We start from the raw sequence: 26,111 nt of genomic DNA on the forward strand, positions 1-26,111 counted from the left end.
TCCGTAGTACTGGTTTAAGATTTATTGTGGTGTTGGTCATATCTTTACAGAGGTTATATACAAATTAGTAATATAGATGGAGTTCAGGGAAAAAAACAAAGAACTTAAACTAAATATTTTGATCCCAATATATAAAAAAAGTGTTTTCCTTTGTTGTATAAGAAAAAAATAACTGATTTGAATTATATAGACAACTATCTTGATTTTTATTTATTCTTAAAGCTAGATGAAAGAAACATGTATCCACACTTATTTTAAGATGTTTTCCAGTCAAGACATCTTAACAGTTTCAACAGAAAATGTAACATCTATAAAACACCCTGGACTAGTCCTTTGCACATTTGTTTCTGTATTCAAAAATACAAATTAGACTCGGTTTCAGAAAAATCTGACTATACCATACATGATCTGCTTCAAGCCCCTTAATCCCAGTTTGATTACTTAAGTAATCTTAACCTCACTGATGATTTTGAGATCTATGTTTACATTTTTGACAAGCTAGCAGTCGAATATATCCTCCAAAAAATAGAAACCCTCTATCGAATAATTGCATCCCTGTATAATGAAAAAAAAAAAACACAGAACTGATTGACAGATTTTAAGCAGACAAAATTGCCCCATTTCACATAAAAATGATCACACAACTACCTGATGTAGAATAACAAAATGGGAAAATTTAAAACAGAAAATGAGGATTACAAATCTCCAACTGCGCTCCCAGTGAAATGAAGAGGTTGTACAGAGAAGATGTCACACTTTGCCCACGGCGACGTCACTAGGGCTCACAGATCAAGGTCTCCACCACAAATTTGCTCTCAAAGTGACGGATCTTGTGGCAGTTGAGAGCTTCACGCTTCTGCATACCTGTAATGTGGGAGATGGGAAGGTTAAATTGCTGATCTACGCCTAACAAAAACCTGTATAAGATGCCACAATATGGTGGTTGGTTGTTCATACAGGCTCAGACTCATTGGGAGTAAAGATAGGAGTCAGAAACACTACATGACAAAGTATGTGGACACCTGCTCATTGAACATCTCATTCCAAAATCATGGAGTTGGTCCACTCTTTGCTGCTATAACAGCCTCCACTCTTCAGGGAAGGCTTTCCACTAGATGTTGGAACATTGCTACGGGGGCTTGCTTCCATTCATCTACAAGAGCATTAGTGAAGTCGGCCACTGATGTTGGGGGGATTAGTCCTGGCTTGCAGTCAACGTTCCAATCTAGCCCAAAGGTGTTCAATGGGGTTGAGGTCAGGGCTCTGTGCAGGCCAGTCAAGTTCTTCCATACCAATCTCGACAAACCATTTCTGTATGGACATTGCCTTTTGCACAGGGGCATTGTCATGCTGAAACAGGAAAGGGCCTTCCCGAAACTGTTGCCACAAAGTTGGAAGCACAGAATTGTCTAGAACATAATTGTATGTTGTATCGTTAAGATTTCCCTTCACTGGAACTAAGAGGCCTGAACCATGAAAAACAGCCCCACACCATTATTCCTCCTCTTTCACCAAACTTGACATTTGGCACTATGCATCCGGGCAGGTAGCGTTCTCCTGGCATCTGTCAAACCCAGATTCATCCATCGGACTGCCAGATGGTGATGCGTGAGTCATCACTCCAGAGAACGCATTTCCACTGCTCTAGAGTCCAATGGCGGCGAACTTTACACCACTCCAGCCAATACTTGGCATTCCGCATAGTGATCTTAGGCTTGTGTGCAGCTGCTCGGTCATAGAAACCCATTTCATGAAGCTCCCGACCAACAGTTCTTGTTCCAATGTTGCTTCCAGAGGCCGTTTGGAACTCGGTAGTGAGTGTTGCAACCGAGGACATATGATTTTTACATGCTCCAGCACTCGGCGGTCCCGTTCTGTGAGCTTGTGTGGCCTACCACTTCCTGGCTGAGCCGTTGTTGCTCCTAAACGTTTCCACTTCACAATAGACCAGGGCAGCTCTAACAGGGCAGAAATTTGACTAACTGACTTGTTGGAAAGGTGTCATCCTATGACAGTGCCACATTGAAAGTCACTGAGCTCTTCAGTAAGGCTATTCTACTGCCAATGTTTGTCAATGGAGATTGCATGGCTGTGTGCTTGATTTTATACACCTGTCAGCAACAGGTGTGGCTGAAATAGCAGAATCCAGGGTGTCCACATACACTATATATACAAAAGTATGTCGCAATGCCCATTTGGTAGATTTGTTAGACGTGTGTGTGTGTGAATACTTAGTGTGTTAGGTATGGGAGGTCTAACTGCGTACTTAGAGACCAGTCAGTCATGATCTCAAGCTAAAAAAAGGGCTGAATGTAAGAGAAGCCCATTTCCTTTGGGCATGTCAGCATAATTCTTCACTTGTCCAAAGAACTATGAAGCGTGCGCAAGGTGTGATGTATGGTATGTGTGTGTATTTATGCAGGTGTGTATTTATGCAGGTGTGTACTGACCCAGGATCCTGTCTCTGCGCTGAAGCTTATAGGTGTCCTTGCCCTGGCAGAGGTTGTTGATGAAGAATCCCAGTTGTTCCACGTTGTCCAGGCGCTCTGTCACCACCATCTCCTCATGGACCAGGTAGGACTGGGGCATGTAGGCACCAGCCTGGGGAAGAAAGAGGAATACAACATTGACTAACACATCCTATCATTAACATCATGAGATACTAAGTGGCTCATTTCAAAGACATTTAATGTCTCCTACAACATTGTAAAAACAGTATAAGGTTACATTGGGTACCCAGACTAGTGCGTAAGAAATCGAATGTATTACTATCATTATTGTAACATGGTTCATAAAGCAGTTCCTGTTACCTTGATGTTGACCAAAAGCTCCAGGAAGTCATTGGGAGGCATGACGATGGAAGTGTTGAGGGGGATGACATAGCACTTGTTCAGGAACAGGTCCAGGTAGGCAGTCAGTCTCTGTGGAGAAGCACCAATAGAACAGACTAAGATAACAACCTTAAGAAATGCCACTGAACACAAACAATCCCTGGTCTGTGGATTGTTATCCCCACAGAAACAAACGGGTTAGCAAAAAACAGCCTGGTTGAAGTTTTCAATTCAGTCAAGTCTTACCCTGTGGAAGTCGTGGACGATGTCGGCAGGGTCACCGTCTTCGAACTCGGGCACGGGTACGTTGATGAGAGCCACATCCTGGTCCACCAGTATGCGGATGTTCTCCTGGATCATCTTAAAGCTGGAGGGCAGGTCCAGCTCCACATCCTCCTCCTCCTGGGTCATCATTGTCTCCTCATGGTAGTTCACAATGTCCTCCTCAAGGTACTTTGCCCCACACACAAACACCCTGCCCTCCTGGTGGACACAGAAAACATTTATATTCCCACTTTTCACTGCATGGAGCTCTGCCCTTCGAGCAGAATGTATCTTTTGCCATGTCAAATAAAAACTCTAAACATATCATGTATTCAAATACAATAAATACAACATTCCAATCCTGACAGTTACAGTATTCAATAACCCCTAGATAAACACAGGGGTCAGAGTGGTCCAGTCTCACCTCCAGGATGTAGTACCTGTAAAGGTAGGCCCCTCCCACAACCACACCAGACAGCATCAGGGCCAAGCCCAGGCACACGCACCAGCACCAGGCCTTGGACTGCTGACGCACTGGCAGAGCCACCTCCGGATCCTAAAGAAACATGCCGAATGTGAGGCAGACAGACACACACTGTATTTTCAGGTTTTTAAGTCACTCAATCCCTCATCTTTCTCTCTTGAAACACTTCTGCCCATCTCTAACCTCTCCTTTCTCTGCCCTCTCTCTCCATTAATTTCTCTCACTTTCCTTTTCCACCTCACCCCTGTGTTCAAGGCAGTGTAGGAGGAATGGGCACAGCCACACTAGATATGAGAGTTTTGGCAACACTCCTGGTTCAAAACGACAAAAAGAGGTAAGGTTTGTTCAGAGGGGGTGCAGCACATTGGCAGGGGGGCTGCATGGTGAGCGGAGACAAAACAAAGGCAGTGTTTAAGGAACGGATGAAGAGGGCTTCATTCTCCCCAAAGAGGCACAGAGCAGGGAGAGTGATGATGCAAATCAACAAAAGCACAGCAAGAAAGGGAGACGAAGAGATAGAAAGGAGAAAAAAAGGTAGGTAGAGTAGGAGAACATAGAGAAAACAGAGGGTGGGGAGAGTAGACCATCTACAGTGTATATTTCTAATGCCTTGACATTATTGCAGTCAATTTGTGATATCATAGAAAAGGCTAGGAGATGGGTTTGATCCTTGGATCTTGGTGTAATACAGCTGGTCTTAGCTCTATTTTTTTTTAAAGCTTGTGAACTAAAACACTAGCACTTGACTCACCCCAGACACTCCCAAACTTCCTGGGAATTTCAGATGGGTCAAAGATCTAAGGAGGACTGCAAACCACCCAAAGGCCCTTCTGGCTATAATGAACAGCTAAGTGCTCTGATCAACAGCCATAGATTGAGCTGATTGAGGTTGACTGAGGGAGTCATGTGGACAAACAACACAGTATTTATCAAATCGCAAACATGGGATTTCACGATAAGGTCTCTTCTTTAAAAACTCTCCACCATCTTCGTATCCCCTTGTGAAGGGACTTTCTAGACATGGGTCGACCCCTGGTCTAGCTGACCAAGGTAATGAGTATGGGTATTGGCGGAAAATCATTAAGTCTCAACATTCTTCAGTAATGCCCTGATGGCATATTTCTCTACATTTCAACAATAGGAAGTTCTAGAGCTGGCTTCCGAAGAAACAAGTTTGCTGACTGAGAACATTTTTATTGTTGAGCCCATCTGTACAGTTGAGGAGTATGACTGCATGAGTAAGCGTTTCTGGGTCCAAACAATAGTTTGACAGGAAGAGCCCACATTCTCAACCAAACATCAGCAGAAAAGCTATTGCACAATGAGAAGCAAGCAATTCGCCCTTCCCAAGTAGTAAGAGCTAGACTGACCTCAATCAAGTTAATGTCAACACAAATCTCGGAGCAGCAGGGTGGCGTTTCCAGGGAGACGCAAAGCAATAAAGAGAGAGACTAGGAGAGAGAAACACAGGGGAGTAGGCTAATAGCAAAAACCAAGAGGGAGCAAGGGGGAGAGGAACACTAACGTATATCCCATTATATCCACTCTGTTCGGAAGCCTTGGCTGCAAGTCATTTCCTAGAGAGGGCAAAAAGGGAATATTTGAGGCTTTCTGGCTGGTTTAACTTCTAATCTCTTCCCCATGAGATCAATCAAAATGCCAGGGTGGTTTTGCCTTTGCTGACCGAAGGGGAGTTTCCAGGGACAGGCTTCTTACTCTAAGAGTAAATAGGGTAATATAATGCACTAAAACAGGAACTTCTGCTTCATTAGCAACAAGATTCTCTGCCAATGACAAAGCCTGATTCAAATGCTGTGGTGGGCCTACCTCACACCATTTCACCCAGTGAGAAAACAAAATCCCCATCATGGATGGTTTTGTAACTGAGTCTGTATGTGCCCAAAGCCATGAACGGTTTGGTTACAATCGTCAGAGTCAGAGGCTTTATTCAAGTTTACATTCATCCCACAACCGCACATTAACCTCAGGTTCTTTTCTCATGTTGAACTTTGATAGTATAAAGCTGCTGCGCTAAAATTAAACTTGGTCTCAGTTTTGTTCCTCCAGTCTGTTCCAATTCACTTCCTCTTCTGCTCTGACTATGTTGGTTTCCCCATACTGGACATCAGCGTAAATGTTATCAAGAAACATACTTTTGACCCTGAAATAGACTATATGGGAGCATAGCTTAGTGTACACTGCAGAAAACCTAGTCAAGTGTCTTAAAGGCCCAGTGCAGTCAAACGTTTTAAATACACTGAACAAAAATATGAACGCAACTTATGGTACCATGTTTCATCAGCTGAAATAAAAGATCCCAGAAATGTTCCACATGCACAAAAAACATCTCAGATTTTGTTCAGAAATTCTTTTACATCTCTATTAGTGAACATTTCTCCTTTGCCAAGATAATCCATGTACCTGACAGGTGTGGCATATCAAGAAGCTGAATAAACAGCACGATCATTACACAGGTGCACCTTGTGCTGGGGACAAAAGGCCACAAAAATGTGCAGTTGTCACACAACATAATGCCACAGATGTCTCAAGTTGAGGGAGCATGCAATTGGCATGCTGACTGCAGGAATGTCCACCAGAGCTGTTGCCAGAGGACTGAATATTAATTTCTCTACCACAAGCCGCCTCCAACATAATTTTAGAGAATTGGCAATACGTACAACCGGCCTCACAGCATCTAACCAAGCCAGCCCAATAACAGCAAGTTTTCAGTTACCCCTCCCCACTCCCAGACAGTCCTATCAAAATTCATGCTTGAGAAATTGTTCATAGCTAGGAAGCTATTTTTATTTAATTTATACAATTTTAAAAACAATCACAGTAAGGTACTTAATTGTCACCCAGACATGATTTGATATTGAGATTTAAAAAACAGCTGCATTGGACCTTTAAAAATACTGGATGTAGCCTAATATTGTCCTATACTTTATACTTTAAGCACTCCCCTCAGACAGAGATGGTCTTCTGCTCTGCTAAGCCCCCTCAGACCACTGGCTCTAGGCCTACATCTGGGGCTGCAATCACATCGCACAGTCACGCTAGGGTGATGATCAATGCTTTGTCTGTGTGTCCAAACCAGTCACACCAAGGAAACCACTACACACGAACACTTGTGCTCCCTCTCAGATAAATGCTATTTCTGCCTATGGTACAATGAGACGCCACATTAACTGTGTGTTTCTGAGGCTTGTTGTGTCTTTATGAGCTTCAAATTGTTGTTGTGCGTGTCCTCGTCTTTCTCTCTTTGGAAAAGCCACTACAGACAAACACGTATGCATCGCCTTTGACTATGTTATCATTGTCGTTTCACATGGTATAGAGGGCGCCATATGCTATGCTACATAAGTTGGGGGCTATGTGTTTCAAAAAGTGTTGTTTTGGCCTTATTTCTCCCTAGGGCCTTGAGGGTGAACTCAGCTGCTTATGCTTCTTCTTGTAAGAAAACGAAATAGGTTGCGTCAGAGCCTGCTCTCCCTTGGCTCAACATCTTCTTCCAGCCTCTACATCTGTTCCGAGGAAAGGCTGTCCCTCAGCTATGGGTTCCTGCAAGTTTCCACATGCTCCCCAACCTGCTGATGCCACAGATAACAAGGATACAGCAGGTGTGGCCAAGTTTCCAGTATGCAAACTACCTGGCCTAGACTAATTCAGTGGTACTGACCGTCTTCATAAATCAAGCCATGCTGTATTACCGCTGCATTTACAACATCAAAAATAACAATTGCAAACGGGAGAGGAGTACAATTTGTTTTCTATAGTATGCCTCTTTTTAAATTCCCTAACAAGGAGAGAAAATACTTCCCCTTCTACTTTCGCACTGACACAGCATCTTAATTCTGAAGTTCAGGAATGTAACACCCTGAAAAGAGGTAGAATTTCAGTAGCTCGGAGACAGGTAGTGTTTTACTGTGACCGAGGAAGAGCTCACATTGCACAGGCAACTAAATCCTTATCTTCTTCCTTCTCCACCCCAACATGCCCAGAATATATCCTCAGTAATGCTCAGTGAACTTATGGCCAGCACGTCTTATTTACGAACCTTTCTAACCACGTTAGGGCTAGCAAATTTGACCAATCACACACTATTTCTGCATAAAACGGTCAAATCATTGCAATATTATAGCATAAAACTGACCCATCAAAAGGTGGGCTTGTAATTTCAACCAATCACTGCACATGTACCACATAATATGGTTCAATCAAGCTCCGAAGGTTTTCCCTCAGCGCATTTTCGCGACCAATTGCCATGCAAAATGTCAGAATTACCACAGCAAAATCAAGCATTTTTGCCTGCAAATATCACAAAAAATCCCTGAAAAATCATGGGGGGACTAACTAGGCCAAGTCTATGCACTGCTGAATATTCGTCGCTCCTACTTTGCATTCACTTCCATACAACAAGGCATTTCCCTCCCATCTATAGAGAGTGCTAATGACACATTCAAAACAGTCAGTTTGAACTTTCATTCTATTGTACATTTGCATACTCCATCCATGATTTACATGTAACAGTTTATGCATTTATGTACCAACGTGTTGCCAAGCTTGTCTAATAACAACTAGCTCAGTAAGTAGCTGATGCGTTCAGCTGACAGGAAAAGACTGAGGTGCTAACTCGATATCAGATCTGCTTCCGTATTCAAACATGCCGACCAGACAGACATACCCTTCATACCCTTCAAAGTTGCCTAGTCGAGGCCATGCAAACTACATAGGGGGATCTGCTGACAACCACGTCTCTTGACTTCCTAATGTCAACTATCTGTGGAGCCATCTTGTTTATAAAGTGGCTAGTAGGCAACTTGGAAAAACAACATGCGTTTAGCTAGATCTACTGTTTCTATAACTGGCCGTCTTTTGGTCATATCTTAGCCACACAGGCACACTAATAGAGTTAATCTGACAAAGGTAAGGCAAATAACAATACCACATTCTAGGGGTGCCTCTGTGTTGTTAAGGGGTGTATGTCATTATGAAGTTGGCCTATATTTACATAAAATTATTGAACTGTCAAGTGGTTGCAGAGCAGACTCAGGCTTGCTATTGGTCAAACCCTTGACAGCACATAGGACACACCCTCGCCCTGTGCCTGCTGCCAATCACTCTGCCCCTGTAAATGAGAACATGTTCTCAACTGGCCTACCTGGTTAACTTCTTGGTGACAGGGGGGGGGGGGCAGTATTGAGTAGCTTGGATGAATAAGGTGCCCAGAGTAAACTGCCTACTACTCTGTCCCAGATGCTAATATATGCATATTATTAGTAGTGTTGGATAGAAAACACTGAAGTTTCTAAAACTGTTTGAATGATGTCTGTGAGTATAACAGAACTCATATGGCAGGCGAGGACAAATCCAACCAGGAAGTGGGAAATCTGAGGTTTGTAGTTTCATTTAAGTGATTTCCTATCCAATATGCTGTGTCTATGGGGCCAGATTGTACTTCCCAAGGCTTCCAGCAGATGTCAACAGTCTTTAGAAAATTGCTTGAGGCTTCTATTGTGGAAGGGGGTTGAATAAGAGCTGTTTCAACAAGTGGACTAGGCTGTGGCCAATCATTTGTTTACTGCGTGGTCACGCGTGCGTGCCGTTCCTTCTTTTTCCTCTGTAATGAATACGCTATTGTCCGGTTGGAATATTATTGAAGATTTATTATAAAATGACCCTAAGGATTGATTGTAAACATCGTTTGACATGTTTCTACAAACTGTAATGGAACTCTTGACTTTACGTCTTGATTTTGCGCTCATGCATTGTGCCTTTGGAATGGTGAACTAAACGCGAACAAAACGGAGGTATTTGGACATACATATGAACGTAATCGAACAAAACAAACATTTCTTGTGGGAGTCCTGGGAGTGCATTCCGACGATGATCAGCAAAGGTAAGTGAAGATTTATAATGCTATTTATGACTTTAGTTGACTCCACAATTTGGCGGGTAACTGTATGACTTGCATTTGTGGCTGAACATGGCGCCAATGTAAACTGAGGTTTTTGGATATAAATATGAACTTGATCGAACAAAACATACATGTATTGTGTAACATTGAGTCCTGGGAGTGTCATATGATGAAGATCGTCAAAGGTTAGTGATTAATTTGATCTATATTTCTGCTTTTATTGACACCTCTCTTTGGTTGGAAAATGTCTGAATGCTTTCTGTGACTAGTTGCTGACCTAACCTATGTTCTGCTTTCGCCGAAAAGCCTTTTTGAAGTCGGCCACTGTGGTTGGATTAACGAGAAGTGTATCTTTAAAATGGTGTAAAATACTTGTATGGCTGAGGAACTTTAAATTATGAGATTTCTGTCGTTTTGAATTTGGCGCCCTGAAATTTCACTGGCTGTTGGCGAGGTGGGACGCTAGCGTCCCAAACGATCCCAGAGAGGATAAATAAAGGTGAAATGAAACCTGTTAAATCAGGCAGTGGTAACAGAGCCAACTCTCCCACTGTCCGTCTCTCACGCCATCTGATGAGCTACTGACCAACACATTCCCTTAGACGGCTTCCCTAGCCAGGCGAGCGGCATCCTGCCAGCTGGGAAGTGGTGTAAAAACACCTCCCTCTATTTTATGGAGCATTTTCACCTGAAACGTATCCCAGTGTTTTACCAAAAAGGCTCAGACTTTTGAGTTTCAACTTTCCATGGACTGTCTCCAGTCTCACGGCATCGGTGGACCTGCTCCGACTTGGTGCCACGGCCTGGCCACCGGTTCCTTTCATCTGGCTTTACAATGAATGGCTAACTGAACATTGGTTAAACACCTTGTCTTGATGCAGAGGTTGTTGATTCTGCTCGCCCAAAGTCCTGTATCACACATCTGCTGGAAACACAGTTCCCGAAAAATAACACTAGAGCTTACATTAACATAGACACTGGCAACACACTGGTGTGGGTTAAGTCTCAGGTGAAGAATTCCTCTGAAATGCATTTGAAGCCTATGCCTGCCAAGCTAACCTGAAAGCAAGCTGCCTATTGGGCCCAAGAGTAGGCTACTTTGGTCATCTTGCATTGTCTCTAAACTCATCCGAGTGAACATTTGGCCAGCAAGAAAACACTGACTACCCCAAATAAAAACAAGATAACTGTCCCCTAAACTACCCCCAAGTTCAAAGGAGCAAACATACTGTATAGGGTGATTCAATGCCAGCATGGGCTGATTTTTGTTTTGTGGTATTAGACTGTTCTGGCAATTATCACATAGAACCTTCATTGGAAGGTTGTTTGATATGCTTTTTTTGTAACACAACCAACCATACACACAACACCTTGGTGTCATACTCCTAATAGTGGGCTCTAAAATATGGAGTATCGCTACATTCTGAAATACAATTTCACATCCATATATTCAACATGAAAACTATTAATATGTTGCTATGTGCATAATAGCAAAATATAGGGATTGAGAACAATGCCGCGGAGGCAGCAGCATCAACATCCCTGTGTTTTGAGAGAAATGTCTGGGTTTACAGGTGTTGCTCGCGGTTTGAGCAAGAAAACAATAACCGATTCAGTAAATTGAACAAAGTGCTGTGCATAGCCAATATATGAAGGGCCTACATATCAACTTTCATAGTGAATGCTTTTGTTCATATGTTTTGTGCGTATTGATTGAATATTGCCAAATGCATCAGTAAAAAAAATATTGTGCCTCTAATGGAACCCTTGCTGTTGATAGATTGCAAAGCAGCATACAACTGTCCTAAACGTTTGGAAATAAGTTCACTTTCGCATCCATAGGCTTTAAATGCATCTCAAGTGCATTGTTCAGCTCACATCTAAAGGCTGGGGGTCATTTAGGATGTTGTTTTTTCAACAGGACAATGACCCAAAACACACATCCAGGCTGTGTAAGGGCTATTTGACCAAGAAGGAGAGTGATGGAGAGTGCTGCATCAGATGACCTGGCCTCCACAATCCCCTGAACTCAACCCTATTGAGATGGGTTGGGATGAGTTGGACAGCAGTGAAGGAAACAGCTGACAAGTACTCAGCATATGTGGGAACTTCTTCAAGACTGTTGGAAAAGCATTCCAGATGAAGCTGGTTGAGAGAACGCCAAGAGTGTGCAAAGCTGTCATCAAGGCAAAGGGTGGCTACTTTGAAGAATCTCATATTTGTTTAACACTTTTTTTTGGTTAATACATGTTTCCATGCGTTACTTCATAGTTTAGGTATTCACTCATTCTACAATGTAGAAAATAGTAAAAATAAAGAAAAACCCTGCAATGGAGTAGCTGTGTCAACTTTTGACTAGTAATGTATATATATCTACAGAAATAAGCTAGATATTGCTTCTGTTGCCTGTTTGAGTGTTTGTTTAATAGCCTACTGATTCCTTGAGCACCAAGCCTCATGCAACGGCAAAATGTTGGGTAAAGCAATTTCACAGATTTGGCGGTTTTTAATCTTTGCTATGCTGTAATAAAGGCTTTACAATTGTTTTTGTTAGAACAGACTGCTATTAGGTATAATTTATTTAGTGTTGTTTACACTGTTCCAAACAGGCATAAAAATACTAATCTAACAGCACCTGTTTGTCACATAATATGCATGCAGCTCTCGCTCCTATACTCCTTTTTCTTGATCTCATTGTTATTATTATAATAATGTTGTTATCATTAGTAGGCTTTGTATAGTATCCTTGTATAACCACCACCTAGCTGTAGGCCTAAGAGCATGTCCTGTTTAGTCTTAATACCGTAACTTACTTCAATATATAGGCTACTGCATCAAATCAATCATTCATTTGTTCATGCATCAGAGCATACGAGACATTCAGGCTTTGAAATACAATCAAGCATTTTAGTTTTAAAATTAAGGGAGCTTTGAATGCATGCAACTGTTTTTAGTCTGCTATAATAAAGGCTTTATAGATTATATATTTTTCCGTTAGAACAGCCTTTCTGGTACACATATTTAGTGTTGTCTAAACTGTACCAAATGGCCAGAAACAAAATACCATTGTAATCTAACCGCAACATAACTCACAACACTTACTGCTATACCCTCCTTTATCTTGATCTCCAGTAGTTTCTATAACTAAGTAAAATGTCTTCCATAGATCCGACTTCACCTTTCCCTCCTGAGCAACCAGTAAACATTCACCCGTTTCAAGTTGCTTTCATGTTCTCCGCATCCATTTTGCTGTCGACATTACTGTGTTTGGAGTTTGTTATAACCAATTTATTGATGTGATTATGATAGGCTATAGATCAGGCCCTATTGGTCACATGCATGCAATGCTCACATGTTTCATGTAAAGAGAGCAAGGGTTGAGGGAATGGTTTTCCTAAACAAATGAGGGATTTGAAATGTTGCAGCTTCAGCACAGAGAGCCCAATAAACACTTGCTGTGCTGCGGTGCCTTTTCTCTGCATCGGGCTCTTAAGTTATTTGTGTCTTAATTATTTCATCAATTAGTGTGCTTAAAGCATCAGACAAGCTCAATGCATATGTAGTTGGTATTATTCAAACATAGGGTGTGTGGCTTTATATGAAAAAATAAGTTTAAACATTTAGACCAATCGATTGGTCGAAAGGACAAGCTAGATCAAAAAGGGTACTTGAGACATTTATAATAATATTTCATGTTGAATAAATTAATGTAACATTTTTTATTCAGAATATACAAATACTCCATATTTTAGAGCACACTATAAGGAGTATAATGACACCAAGATGTTGCCTGTACCATGTATAGTGCAAGGATCATCATAGTCTTACAAGCGGCATGTATAGGTCTAAAGAGGGCCCAAAAATGGCCACTTTCATTATATTTTTAAATGTGTGATACAATGTAAATAGCATGTAAAGGTATGCGTGTGGCAACAGCCAAACTTTTTTCCAACAGATATTATCAATAAATACATTCCAATAAGGCATGACATAAGGTATATAGATACAACATCCTGCTGAAACAAGGTTTGTATCGCTCTGTTGTTGAATGGACCAAAAGAGAAACAAATCTTTCCTACTGATGAGTCAACAGGGTCAACGGAAGGTAGGCTCTGAGGGTCAGGTCTTGACACGCACCTGAATAATAAAGCAACACCTGAGGGAATGGCATCTAAAACAATTGCAAAATCTTTAGGTGTTACAGGGACCTTGTAAAGTGATAAGAATTCCTTATAATTGAGTAAAAGACCCTCTGCATTTACCAGTTGGCTCACCAACAGGATATTATTTCGGAACCAATATTCTAAAAACAAATAAGTATTTTTATACAATATATCCCGATTATTCCATATATAATATCTGTGTGGAGAAAAATTCTGCTTATAAATGAAGGACTATGACAAGAAAACCTGCCGATGAAAAGCAGAAAGTTTCACTGGAACTTTGTCAATATTATAATTGCAAACCAACATGAAGTTAAGGCCACCAAAAGTAGAGAAGACATGATGAGGAATAAAATTCCACATAGAAGTGGGTTTTCTTAGGAATTGTTTTATCTAATTAATCTTAAAAGTATTATTTAAGGTAGTAAAGTCCAGAAAATTCAGCCCATCTTTCTCATAAGTGTTCATTACAAAAATTTTCCTGGTGTAATGGGTACAGTTTCTCCACAGAAAGTTGAAAAGCATCTAGTCTATCTCCTTGCTTATTTTACTGTCAAGATATAAAGATAGAGTGTCATATGTTAGTCTAGAGATACCTTCAGCCTGGGTTATTAGGACTCTTCCTTTTAAAGATAAGTCCCTCTGTAGCCATTGACTTAGCTTCTTCTAGTATTTTTAAATAGAGGGATAACATTTAGTAACCCTCTAGACTTCTGATCCTTTGTAGTGGTTATGCCTAAATATGTAAGTATTTATTTTACTGGAATACCATAATATGAAGGTGTCACACAATCTTTGACAGCCATGAGTTCACATTTATTCATGTTAAGATAGACCAGACGCTTTGGAAAAGGATTGTATCACATTGATCGATATGGGAATTTGGTTAGCATCTTTCAGAAAAAGTGTAGTATCGTCAGACAGCTGGCTTATAATAATGTCTTTACCAGCTATGGAAATACCTTGTACAGGACTATTATTTTTAAAATGTGTAAAAAGTTATTAATAAAAACAGGTACGGTGAGATAAAGGACAACCTTGCCTAATTCTTCTCTAACTCAAATCTAGGTGAGGAGCCATATTTCAATTTCATAGGACTCTCTATACAAATGGTAACAGCTCTAATAGCCTTACATTAAAAAAAATCCCCAAAGCCAAGTCTCTCAAGGCAGTGGAAGAGGAACTGATGCTCTACTGTGTGAAATGCTTTATAAAAATAAAAAAAATAATATGAAGCTATCCTCGGTTATTAGGTCTGAGTAGTCAAGTATGTCTAATACTAGTCTGACATTGTTAGAAATATGTCTGTTCCTCATAAAGCCAGATTGTGTTTCATCAATGATTGCATCCAGGACATTTTTAATTGTTTTTGCAAGTAGTAAGACTAATATCTCATAGTCATTATTAAGAAGACAAATTGGATGCCAGTTATCGATAAGCAGCACTTGTTTTTTAGGCTTAGTTATCAGTGTTATTAACCCCTGACTCATTGTAGGAGGGAGAACATTGTTTTTAATACTCTCTAAAAAGACTTCAAATAGGAAGGGAGCTATTTGTTCAGAAAATAATTTGTAAAATTCTGATGTAATTCCATCAACACCTGGTGATTTATTGTTCTTTAGATGTTTGATAGACTAATCTCTTCAACTTTAATGGGTTCATCACACTGTTTAGATTCTATATCACTGATTAGAAATTGATGAACAGAATTATAGAACATTACGTAATTATGCAGTTAACTTTTTTTCCCTTTCGATTCAATTTATTTTACATCAATGCTTTTATTGATTGTAAAAATAACTCTAAAGAGGTATGGAACACAGTTAAGGGCTTACTTGGTACATCTATCTCATCATGCCCATCTAGTGTGGAGTTTGACGGGAGAATAATAACAAAACCAGTTGATATTGCCAATCATTCTGCAGATTTTTTTACACCGAAAATTAAATTACTGACCAACAATGTAGACATACATTCTTCCAAACAAGCTATTGTCCAATGGATTGATGATCATATTATGAGCAATAAGATCTGCTCTTTTAGTCTACAAATGGTGTTACTGGATGTGTTTAACCTATTGAAGTCATTACCTGAAGGTAAATATACAGGTTATGGTCTTATGGACAATTTCTTGCTTCGCTGTGCTTTTCCCCAGATTGCAGTTCCACTGAGATACATATTTAATTGGTCACTCGAAAAGGGGATGTTTGCAAATGTATAGAAGCATGCGAAACTGTGTCCTATTCCGAAAGACAGCAAGAACCCATTACTCCTGCCAATAGTTGACCAATTAGTCTACTCCCTACACTCAGTAAGATATTGGAGGGTATTGTGAGTAGACAAATGTGGGAGTACATGGAAAATAATAATCTGATTACAGCCAATCAGCATGCTTATCGCAAAAACCATTCCACTACCACTGCATTGGTTGACATAACTGACCAGTGGCTCAATGCTATGGATAATGGCAAATTTGTAGGTGTACTATTTTTAGATTTCAGTGCAGCATTTGATATAGTGGATCATGAAATAATTTAGACAAAATTAATGCATTATGGTTTTAAGGAGGTAGCATTGAATTGGGTACAGTCATATCTAACTGACAGGAAACAGTCCACCTATATCAATGGTTAATTTTCTTCCCCTAATGTGTTAACTTTTTATGGCTGCAGGGGCAGTATTGAGTAGCTTGGATGAAAAGGTGCCCATTGTAAACGGCCAGCTCCTCAGTCTCGGGTTGCTAATATATGCATATTATTATTAGTATTGGATAGAAAACACTCTAAAGTTTCCAAAACTGTCAAAATATTGTCTGTGAGTATAACCGAACTGATATTGCAGGCGAAACCCTGAGGAAAATCAAAGCAGGAAGTGACTTCTATTTTGAAAACTCCATGTTCCATAGCCTCCCTTTGCTCCATTTAAAGGGATATGAACCAGATTCCTTTTCCTATCGCTTCCTCAAGGTGTCAGTCTTCAGACATAGTTTCAGGCTTTTATCTTGAAAAATGAGCAGGAACGATAACATCGCGTCAAGTGGTCACATGAGTTTTGCTCGCGCAACAGCGTTGGATAGGTATTGCTTTTCCCTCTCCTACTGTGAAAGACATTTGCGGTTGACATATTATCGATTATATATTTTAAAAACAACCTGAGGATTGATTATAAAAAACATTTGACATGTTTCTGTGGACATCATGGAAACTATTTGGAATTTGTCTGCGTTGTCGTGACCGCTCTTTCCTGTGGATTTCTGAACATGACGCGACAAACAAACAGAGATATTTTGGATCTAAAAATAATCTTTATGGAACAAAAGGAACATTTGTTGTGTAACTGGGAGTCTCGTGAGGGAAAACATCCGAAGATCAAAGGTAAACGATTAATTTGATTGCTTTTCTGATTTTCGTGACCGAGCTACCTGATGCTACGTGTACTTAATGTTTTATCGTACGATCGATAAACTTACACAAACGCTTGGATTGCTTTCGCTGTAAAGCATAATGTCCAAATCTGACATGACAAGTGGGTTAACAAAAGGCTAAGCTGTGTTTTCCTAGATTGCACTTGTGATTTCATAAATATAAATATTTATAGTAATATTTATTGTATGTAGCGCTATGCTATTCAGCGGTTGTTGATGACACTTATCCCGATATCGGGATTGCAGACATAACAAGTTAAACTGTGGAATACCGCAGGGAAGCTGCCTTGGGCCACTTCTTTACTTAATATATACCAATGACCTTCCCTATGCCTTGGTTGAAACTCAAGCTACTATATTTGCAGATGATACTACAATTTATGCAGGAAGTGACTTCAAATGGTCATTTATGAACATTTGAACATCTTGGCCATGTTCTGTTATAATCTCCACCCGGCACAGCCAGAAGAGGACTGGCCACCCCACATAGCCTGGTTCCTCTCTAGGTTTCTTCCTAGGTTTTGGCCTTTCTAGGGAGTTTTTCCTAGCCACCGTGCTTCTACACCTACATTGCTTGATGTTTGGGGTTTTAGGCTGGGTTTCTGTACAGCACTTTGAGATATCAGCTGATGTACGAAGGGCTATATAAATCAATTTGATTTGATTTATGCAGCAAGACAATCGGTTCAACAGGTACAGCAGGCTTTACAAGGAGATTATCAGGAAGTGGGTTTGCCAAAACAAACTTATTTTAAACACCAAGAAAACCAAAGTTATGTTTGGTCTGTTCAACTAGGAAAAGGCCAAAACAGCATGGGATACAATCAAGTATGGGAGGAGTACAAATTGAAGTGGCAGAAACGAAACTATTGGGAGTGCAGCTAGACAACTGCTTATCATGGTCGTCTCAAATAACTAATCTATGTAAAAAATAATAATAATGTTTTTATTAAAACAGCATGCATAATCAGAAGGATAGCTAAATATTTACCAGGAAAAAAAATTCAGCAAATAACCCAAGCATTAATTGAGAGTCAGGTGAACTACTGTTCGGTGGTCTGGGGAAATGCATCATCAAGTGAAGTTAGGAGGCTGCAGAATGCAACAGAATAAAGCAGTTAGCATTGTTTTAAGGTGGAGATATGGTTATTCTGTTGCAGTAATGCGCAGTGTTCTTGGTTGGTCATCAATCGACAAGATAATTGAAAAAAAAACAGGCTTATTTTATAATATACATAATTTAAAACGGCCAAGTTCTATTCACAACGGTATTCAGTTGGTAAGAGACAGGCATTCCGTAAATACTAGGAATAGATAGTCCACCATCTATGCGTTATCCAGACAGAAAAGAGAAATAGGCAAAATAACATTTCGATTTAGAGCAATAAAGAAATTTTATAAATGAACTGAGCAAACTAGAAACCTTTCAATATATAAATGTAAACATTATTTTAAAACAATTTAAATATAGTATATAGAAATGTTTTGGGACTATAGTAGATGAAGAATCAATATTTTTTAGATTGAGTATTTATTGGGTCAATATGCTAGTATATTATGTATGTTTGTAATAGTGTGTTATATGTGAAAGTGTGTTTGTATTATAAATTGTATTTTAATGTTTAAGGACTCTTGGAAGATTAGTCCAAATGGGGACTAAAAGAGATCCAAATTAAATCAAAATCAAAGAGTGAACATTATTCAGTGAGTCAAAAAACATATCTGTGGATTGCTGACAGTACGTATAGCTATACAATTTTCTGTAAAAAAATCCTACAGTATTTAGCGACTCACCTTGTCCTCGGGAATGAGGGTTTCGCAGTCCTTTTTCACTTCCTTCTGCCCGAGGGCCGAATTAAAAGATACCTTCACCATCGTGAAATGCACACTTTATTTGATTTCGAAAAAAAGAGAACGACTGTGTTTATCACGTCGAAATTGTTTGGTATCTTGCTGTAACTGCTCCTAAATCAGACGCCGTAGTTTAACACAACTCGTACTGCCTAACTCAAAAGCAATAGCAGACACACTCTTCTCAACTTTTCTTCAGTATTTAGTATAGCTAGATGTGGCTCCGCCTCTTTCTCTTTTTGATGTAATGACCAACAGAGGGCGAGAACCGTCGCTACCAAGCTTTCTTTCCGGACAACAAAATATTAGCTCAATTTCCTGTCCTGCGCAGTGGCGTGGCAACAACCATGGCGGTGGCTGACAAATCTACAAAAGAGCGGTTATTATTGGTACTGGACGATTTAGAGGTGTTATCCAGGTACGAAATTATTATTTTCTCAACCTTTAATAACTGTTATTTTAACAGCCATTCAAATGATCTAGTTTGTCGCTAATTCAAAAATGCCTTTGCCTACGTTTCTTGTTCTGAGTGTATTGTTAGCGACCTGAGTAGTACCAAAGATTTTTATAACTAAACCAAGAGAGCACAGCGTGTCGTTTCCAATGGGAACAAATGAGCCATTGTGGGCATAATAGGTAAGGAGGGGTGCAGAGCAAGCACGATTTAGTGAGATCCTATTGGCGCGTTCTAGCGTCATCTGCATATTTCCGTTAGGGAACGCCTACTGTAAATTGCGCGTGTGCAATAACTATATTTAAAAATAAATACAAACTTTTGCAAAAGGTAAAGTCTACAAACCTTAGTCCACTCTGTTTATAACATTCTAGTTTTGGGAACAGAACTGTATTGAGATCAAATGATTTATCGATTTCGCCCACAATCCATCTCGTTCTATCTTCTCCCACTGCCCGCCCTTGGGCTTCATCTCACTACCATAGGTGAGGGAAAACGCCAAGCGGATGCTTCAAATGTATCCATCCGGTGAAATATCTGTCTCATTGTTCTAGCTGTGGTTGTACACTCAGAACCAGGGTCCGGTTTCCCAAAATAATTTTAAGACTAAGTTCATTTTAGAACCACAGTAACATTTTAAGGCTAAATTCAGTTTAGGATTCTAAGATTAATTTATCCTTAAGATGCTTGTGGGAAACCGGTCCCAGAAACGTAGGCATTTATAAATGGGTTAGATTTATTGAATGGACAACCTGGTCTCAGAGTATGTTGTATTATTCTGTAAGTAAATTCGAAACACTCCATATTGTATATGTGACGTTTCTTATGTTATGTATTAATATGTGAATGTCCATCACCCATTTTATGATATGTTACAAACTACAATTCGTATTATGTTATGAATTTGCTAAATGTACATTACAAATTAGCAAAATGTACAATATTTAACGAATTTGAGAAATGTACAATATGTTTGGAATTTGCAAAACATATGTTACAAATTCTAGCTAGGTGGCTAATGCTAGCTGGGTTAGGGGAAGGGTTAGTAAACATGCTAAGTAGTTGCTAAGTAGTTGCAAAGTAGTATGAAGTTGAAAAGGTGCTAAAAGGCTAAAATTGCCTGTGATGAGATTCAAACTCTCATTTCGGTTGCTAGACATTTGCGTATTACGCCCGACAATCCCCCACCTTTCATTTTTACCTTAAGTAACCATCTGTCTTATGACCATATCTGAGATACGTACAGAATAATATGAAATGCTCTAAGACCAGGTCTGAATGGATGGTCAGGAGGACTATATTAACTCATCTTTGCAAACGCAATGTTCAAGTAACTGATTGGCAGTAATTTATTATCTGGTCATTTTCTCTGTCAAGTATTGTCTTTCAAACTGAGAAGTTCTGTTTTCTCTCCATTATCATGCATGGAAACTAAACCCAATATTACTCATATTTCAGGGAATTGATAGAGATGCTTGCACTGTCAAGGAGCCAAAAACTCCCTCAAGGAGGTGAGGACACTCAGGTAACAGGCTAACCCGAATAATGGACTAAAGGAGCTTAACGTTACTCCGTAGGACCTTAGATATTCTGTTTAAAGTCAAATTGGCTTTGGAAACCAAAACAGCCAAATAATCTAAACGTGAATCAATTGTGGTACGGTTCTAGAAACATAAATCCCGTTACTTTCATATCACGTAAGAACTATTTCACAAATGCAAAATACACACTTAATGTACACTGTTTTAACCGGTTTTATCACAGTTGCAGCCAACAGTATTTTTCAGTAACAACACGTTTGTTGTGTCCGTCTTCCAGTTTACACATGTTCGTAGACGCAGATGTCTAATTAGCACAGATTGTCCACTCTGTCTTCTGTCTGTTTTCTGTAAAAAAGCACTAACACTGAAGGGGTTTGATTAATCTCGCCCAGGGTACACTGGGCAATGCACGGTCACTTCAAGGGCTAGTAACAGGCATCTGATTTAGCATAAAACTGCATAATGTGTTAAATATATAGACAGGTTGGTTGTTTAGCAACAAAACCGACACGTGTGCAACTACGGGGCATAACAGACGAATTTGGCTTAGATTGACAACATGTAAACTATATTTAGATTTCAAAGTTTATTGAAAACATAAATACATTTGTCTCTCAAATACACTACATGCCAAAAAATATGTGGACACCCCTTCAAATTAGTGGATTCAGCTATTTCAGCCACACCCGTTACTGACAGGTGTATACAATCGAGCACACAGCCATTCAATCTCCATAGACAAAAACTGGAAGTAGAATGGCCTTACTGAAGAGCTCAGTGACTTTCAATGTGGCACAGTCATAGGATGCCACCTTTCCAACAAGTCAGTCTGTCAATCTTCTGCCCTGGTCAACTGTAAGTGCTCTTATTGTGAAGTGGAAACGTCTATGAGCAACAACTTCTCAGCCGCGATGTGGTAGGCCACACAAGCTCACAGAACGGAACAGCTGAGTGCTTTAGCGTGTAAACTCATCTGTCCTCGGTTGCAACACTCACTAGCGAGTTCCAAACTGCCTCTGGACGCAACGTCACCACAATAACTGTTTGTCGGGAGCTTCATGAAATGAGTTTCCATGGCTGAGCAGCCACACACAGGCCTAAGATGCTCAATGCCAAGCATCTGCTGGATTGGTGTAAAGCTCGCCGCTATTGGACTCTTGAGCAGTGTAAACGCTTTCTCTGGAGTAATGAATCACGCTTCACCATCTGGCAGTTCGACGGATGAATCTGGGTTTGGCGGCTACCAGGAGAACGCTACCTGCCCTAACGCATAGTGCCAACTGTAAAATTTGGAGGAGGAATAATGGTCTGGGGCTGTTTTTCATGGTTCAGGCTAGGCCCCTTAGTTCCAGTGATGGGAAATCTTAACGCCACAGCATACAATGACATTCTAGATGATTATGTGCTTCCAACTTTGTGGCAACAGTTTGGGGAAGGCCCATTCCTGTTTAAGCATGACATTGCCCCCGTGCACAATGCAAGGTCCATACAGAAATGGTCTGTTGAGTTCAGTGTGGAAGAACTTGACTGGCCTACACAGAGCCCTGACCTCAACCCCATTGAATGCCTTTGGGATGAATTGGAACGCCGACTGCGAGCCAGGCCTAATTGTCCCCCAGAGTCAGACCTCACAATTGCTCTTTTGGCTGAATGGAAGCGAATCCCTGCAGCAATGTTCCAGCATTTAGTGGAAAGCCTTCCCAGAAGAGTGGAGGCTGTTATAGCAGCAAAGAGGGTGACCAACTCCATGTTAATGTCCATGATTTTGTAATGGGATGTTTGATGGAATGTGTCCACGTACTTTCAGCCATGTAGTGTACATTTGGGAGGGGGGGGAGGGGGGCGCCCCCTTGTCAAATTGAACAGTAATCTGCACCACTGTCATATATGTTCCATAAAATAAATGTTTATTTTCTAATTAGTTTTCATTGGGAATGCAGATTAAAGTGTTTTTGATAAAGAATGATCACTTTTGCATGTGAAAACACAATCTTACTTTGTACTACACATGCTTAATTACGTCACTTTTGTTTTAAGCCGACATTGCCTCATGCCAGGAGGCAGCCCAGTTCCAAATCAAATGCAGTCAACTTTCAGCCAGTGCGAACCCCCTACATTTTTTTGGAGTTTCTTTCAAAACTGTATCGCAAGCGATGCGTGTTAATGTTCAGACCGAGCGTTGGGGGTCTTAAACTCCCTCGTACAGAAGATGCCGTCATGACTCTTATGTGTAATGTAATGGAACTGAGAGTCAGGATCAAGGGCTAGTAACAGGCATCTGATTCAACATAAAACTGTACAATGCGTTCGCTATGTAGACAGGTTGGTTGTTTAGAAAAAAAAGACAAGGTTGGCTAAGATAGTTGACGACATGTAAACTATATTTCGTCTCCAATGTTTATTGAAAACAAATACATTTGCACAATAAGCACTTGTTGTCTCTGAAATACATTGTTACAGTTGTGGGTTAGCTAGTGAATTTTAGCCATATTAACATAGATGTGATATCAGTCAAAACAAGACATGATATCAAGAACAAGATGAAACTAGCTGAAACAAGCCACTTATGATTCCCCACATAGCTAGCAACAATGACAAGAAGTAGCCATCTGGCCTTCCAGAATCACAACAGCACACAGACTTCTGCCCCATTGAAGCGTGCACATCATTTTTGTGATGTCAACTAACCCGTCTATACCTTTTTTATTTTTATGTAGCAATATCGCTAATAGTCACATAATTAAATGTACACTATACCACTAATAAAATGTAGTTCTTATTTTACATGTATTGTGAAATAGGTTTTTGAGTCTGCCTTTTCTCCATACAACTCTGACTTAATCGTAGTCTATACATTGCAATATGCATGCAATAGATGTCAGAAGTCTAAATGGATGTGTTTTGCTGTGGGCAGATCCTGGAGCTGCTGGTACAGAGAGACAAAGAGTTCCAGGAGCTGATGAGGGTGGCACAGGAGCAGGGCAAGGTGCACCAGGAGATGCAGGTCCTTGAGAAGGAGGTGGAGAAGAGAGACAACGACATCCAGCAGCTCCAGAAACAGCTGAAGGAGGCTGAACATATACTTGTGAGTACAGCAGAGATGAGGACAAATGAGAAATCCTAAACATGCAATTGGAACAAAACAGCACTTTGTTTCTGACTTTGATTCAACCTAACCTTTTTACCCAAACCTCTCTTCTAGGCGACTGCTGTATACCAAGCAAAGGAGAAACTGAAATCTATTGATAAGGCCAAAAAAGGTGAGCCTGATTTTTCATAGCATTCATCTGAATAGCCGGAGAACTTTATTATAAATACTACCAAAGATAATACATGGAACTAAAAGTAATGTTGTCTTTCAGGGAGCATCTCCTCAGAAGAGATCATCAAATATGCCCACAGGATCAGTGCCAGCAATGCAGTCTGTGCCCCTCTCAACTGGGTACCAGGTATGTCCTGTTTCTGCCCATTTGAGCTTCTGTTATGCTGTCTTCGAAGCCCTCTATTTTTCAACCCCCACCCCCGCCAGATCCTCCTTCCCTTGCATGTTCCTTCTCTCCAGACTGGAAATTCCTCTCCGTACTGATGGGGAATATTTGAACCTCAGTCTCTGTCATAGCCATCACTTGCATTCACAATACTACTGTAATTACTCTTCAATCAACTTCATGGCATATTCCTTATAACAGGTGATCCGCGTAGACCTTACCCCACTGACCTGGAGATGCGCAGTGGATTGTTGGGTCACATGAGCAACCTGCCAACCAATGGCGTGAATGGACACCTCCCTGGAGATGCACTGGCAGCTGGGAGATTGCCAGGTATGCTTTCGGTTTGTGTGGTTCCTCCTTTCGACAAATGGAATCAACTGTTTTTGTCTTCTCCTGGGATCTGTGTGTTTTGATATGTTTCTGTGAAATATACTGTAATACTAACCCTATCACTGTTTAATTACTCTTTCTTACCTCCCTTCATCAGATGTGCTCACCCCCCAGTACCCCTGGCAATCATCAGATGTCTCAGTGGGCATGCTCCCCCCTCACCATGGCAACGACTTTGGGCTGGAGCCCCCCGGCCACAACAAGGAGAACGAGGACGACGTGGAGGCCATGTCTACAGACTCATCTAGCAGCAGCAGCGACTCGGACTAAGTGTGTGTGTCTGTCTCTGTCTGCCCATCTGTGTGTGTATATCTGACTCTGATTTGGGAATTGGACACACCCAGTACCTAGTAGAGCCAGCTATCCATCGCACCCATAACATTTACGATAAGCATCAGTTGATACAGGGTTTGCTATCCGATATAGCAAACAACTACATAGAATCCAGAGAATATTGAGAGATACTCATCTCATGTTCTTGTTTTTCTCTGACCGTCTCTATTACCGGGTTGTTGATACGACATTTGTACAACACTATCTGTGATCCCCAATGTAATATCACCAGCTCTCTCTAAAGTCCACTGTTTCAGTTCAGGGTGTATTCATTAGTCAGATTCGGTTTGCATTGAAAACAAATGTTTCTATTGACAAATTTGGGTAGGTCCCGTTTGGTTTGGTTCCTAGAGTAAAGGTTTTCGTTGCAAAATGTTTTGCAAAAGACAAAATGTTGTGCAATGGAATCTGACTAAGGAATACACCCCAGGGAAATGTCTGGTACTACGTGACTGATAACAGACATACTCCTTTCGTTTGCTATCAGGTTCCCCTTTATTTGTTTCTTTGCTGGGTTTTTTAGACTGGCAATTGGGAATAGTGTTGAAAAGTACATGTACCTTTTGTGTAGGAAGGAATATAACAGTATTTCATTTAAATAAATAAAATGTTGCTGATTCGAACCCAAGTGCTCCTTATCATCTCTGCTATTGCTGAAAACATGTCACCAGGAGTGGATTTTGAAATTGTAGTTGCACTTGAGTTTTTTTTCTCTTTTAAAAAAAAGTAAAAGTAAAAACAGCTTATTTCAGGCAAGATTCATCAAGCACACCTTATATTCTTTATATTGAAAAACTGCATATTAATTGACTGACTTGTTGCTCCATGTGTAAATAAGGCTGTATATATTATAGTTTTTTTCAGGCTTGTAAATAAATAACTTTTGAGTAAATACTTTGTGGTGCTGATATTCTTGATACAATTTGACAGGACATTGTATAGTTTTAAGTATGCGCAATGTGGAGTTG

General features: G+C 40.4%; 2 protein-coding genes across 2 annotated transcripts; one reads left to right on the forward strand and one right to left on the reverse strand.

Annotated features, from left to right (window-relative positions):
* Positions 1-19,531, reverse strand: LOC109868691 (integral membrane protein 2B). The gene is made up of 6 exons (XM_020458417.2): positions 18,878-19,531; positions 3,520-3,651; positions 3,078-3,314; positions 2,811-2,921; positions 2,451-2,601; positions 1-864 (listed from the first exon to the last, which is right to left on the reverse strand). The coding sequence occupies exons 1-6, from the start codon at positions 18,956-18,958 to the stop codon at positions 776-778; spliced, it is 801 nt and encodes a 266-aa protein (XP_020314006.1). The 5' UTR covers positions 18,959-19,531; the 3' UTR covers positions 1-775.
* On the forward strand, positions 19,252-26,035 carry LOC109868701 (mediator of RNA polymerase II transcription subunit 4). Its single transcript, XM_020458427.2, has 7 exons — positions 19,252-19,352; positions 20,847-20,913; positions 23,844-24,014; positions 24,132-24,189; positions 24,292-24,378; positions 24,619-24,750; positions 24,908-26,035. The coding sequence occupies exons 1-7, from the start codon at positions 19,282-19,284 to the stop codon at positions 25,078-25,080; spliced, it is 759 nt and encodes a 252-aa protein (XP_020314016.1). The 5' UTR covers positions 19,252-19,281; the 3' UTR covers positions 25,081-26,035.
* The last annotated feature ends 76 nt before the right edge of the window (positions 26,036-26,111 follow it).

The sequence above is a fragment of the Oncorhynchus kisutch genome, linkage group LG2 (genome assembly GCF_002021735.2).
Source record: "Oncorhynchus kisutch isolate 150728-3 linkage group LG2, Okis_V2, whole genome shotgun sequence".
NCBI lineage: Eukaryota > Metazoa > Chordata > Actinopteri > Salmoniformes > Salmonidae > Oncorhynchus > Oncorhynchus kisutch.

What these genes read in the sequence shown, in the direction of transcription:
- LOC109868691 (XM_020458417.2), bottom strand. Translation starts at nt 18,958, where the DNA reads ATGGTGAAGGTATCTTTTAATTCGGCCCTCGGGCAGAAGGAAGTGAAA. An exon ending in ACAGGTACTACATCCTGGAG is followed by an intron (nt 3,315 to 3,519) that starts GTGAGACTGGAC and finishes TGTGTCCACCAG; the next exon opens with GAGGGCAGGGTGTTTGTGTG. An exon ending in GCGCAGAGACAGGATCCTGG is followed by an intron (nt 865 to 2,450) that starts GTCAGTACACAC and finishes CCCACATTACAG; the next exon opens with GTATGCAGAAGCGTGAAGCT.
- LOC109868701 (XM_020458427.2), top strand. Translation starts at nt 19,282, where the DNA reads ATGGCGGTGGCTGACAAATCTACAAAAGAGCGGTTATTATTGGTACTG. An exon ending in AGGAGGCTGAACATATACTT is followed by an intron (nt 24,015 to 24,131) that starts GTGAGTACAGCA and finishes CCTCTCTTCTAG; the next exon opens with GCGACTGCTGTATACCAAGC. An exon ending in GGCAGCTGGGAGATTGCCAG is followed by an intron (nt 24,751 to 24,907) that starts GTATGCTTTCGG and finishes TCCCTTCATCAG; the next exon opens with ATGTGCTCACCCCCCAGTAC.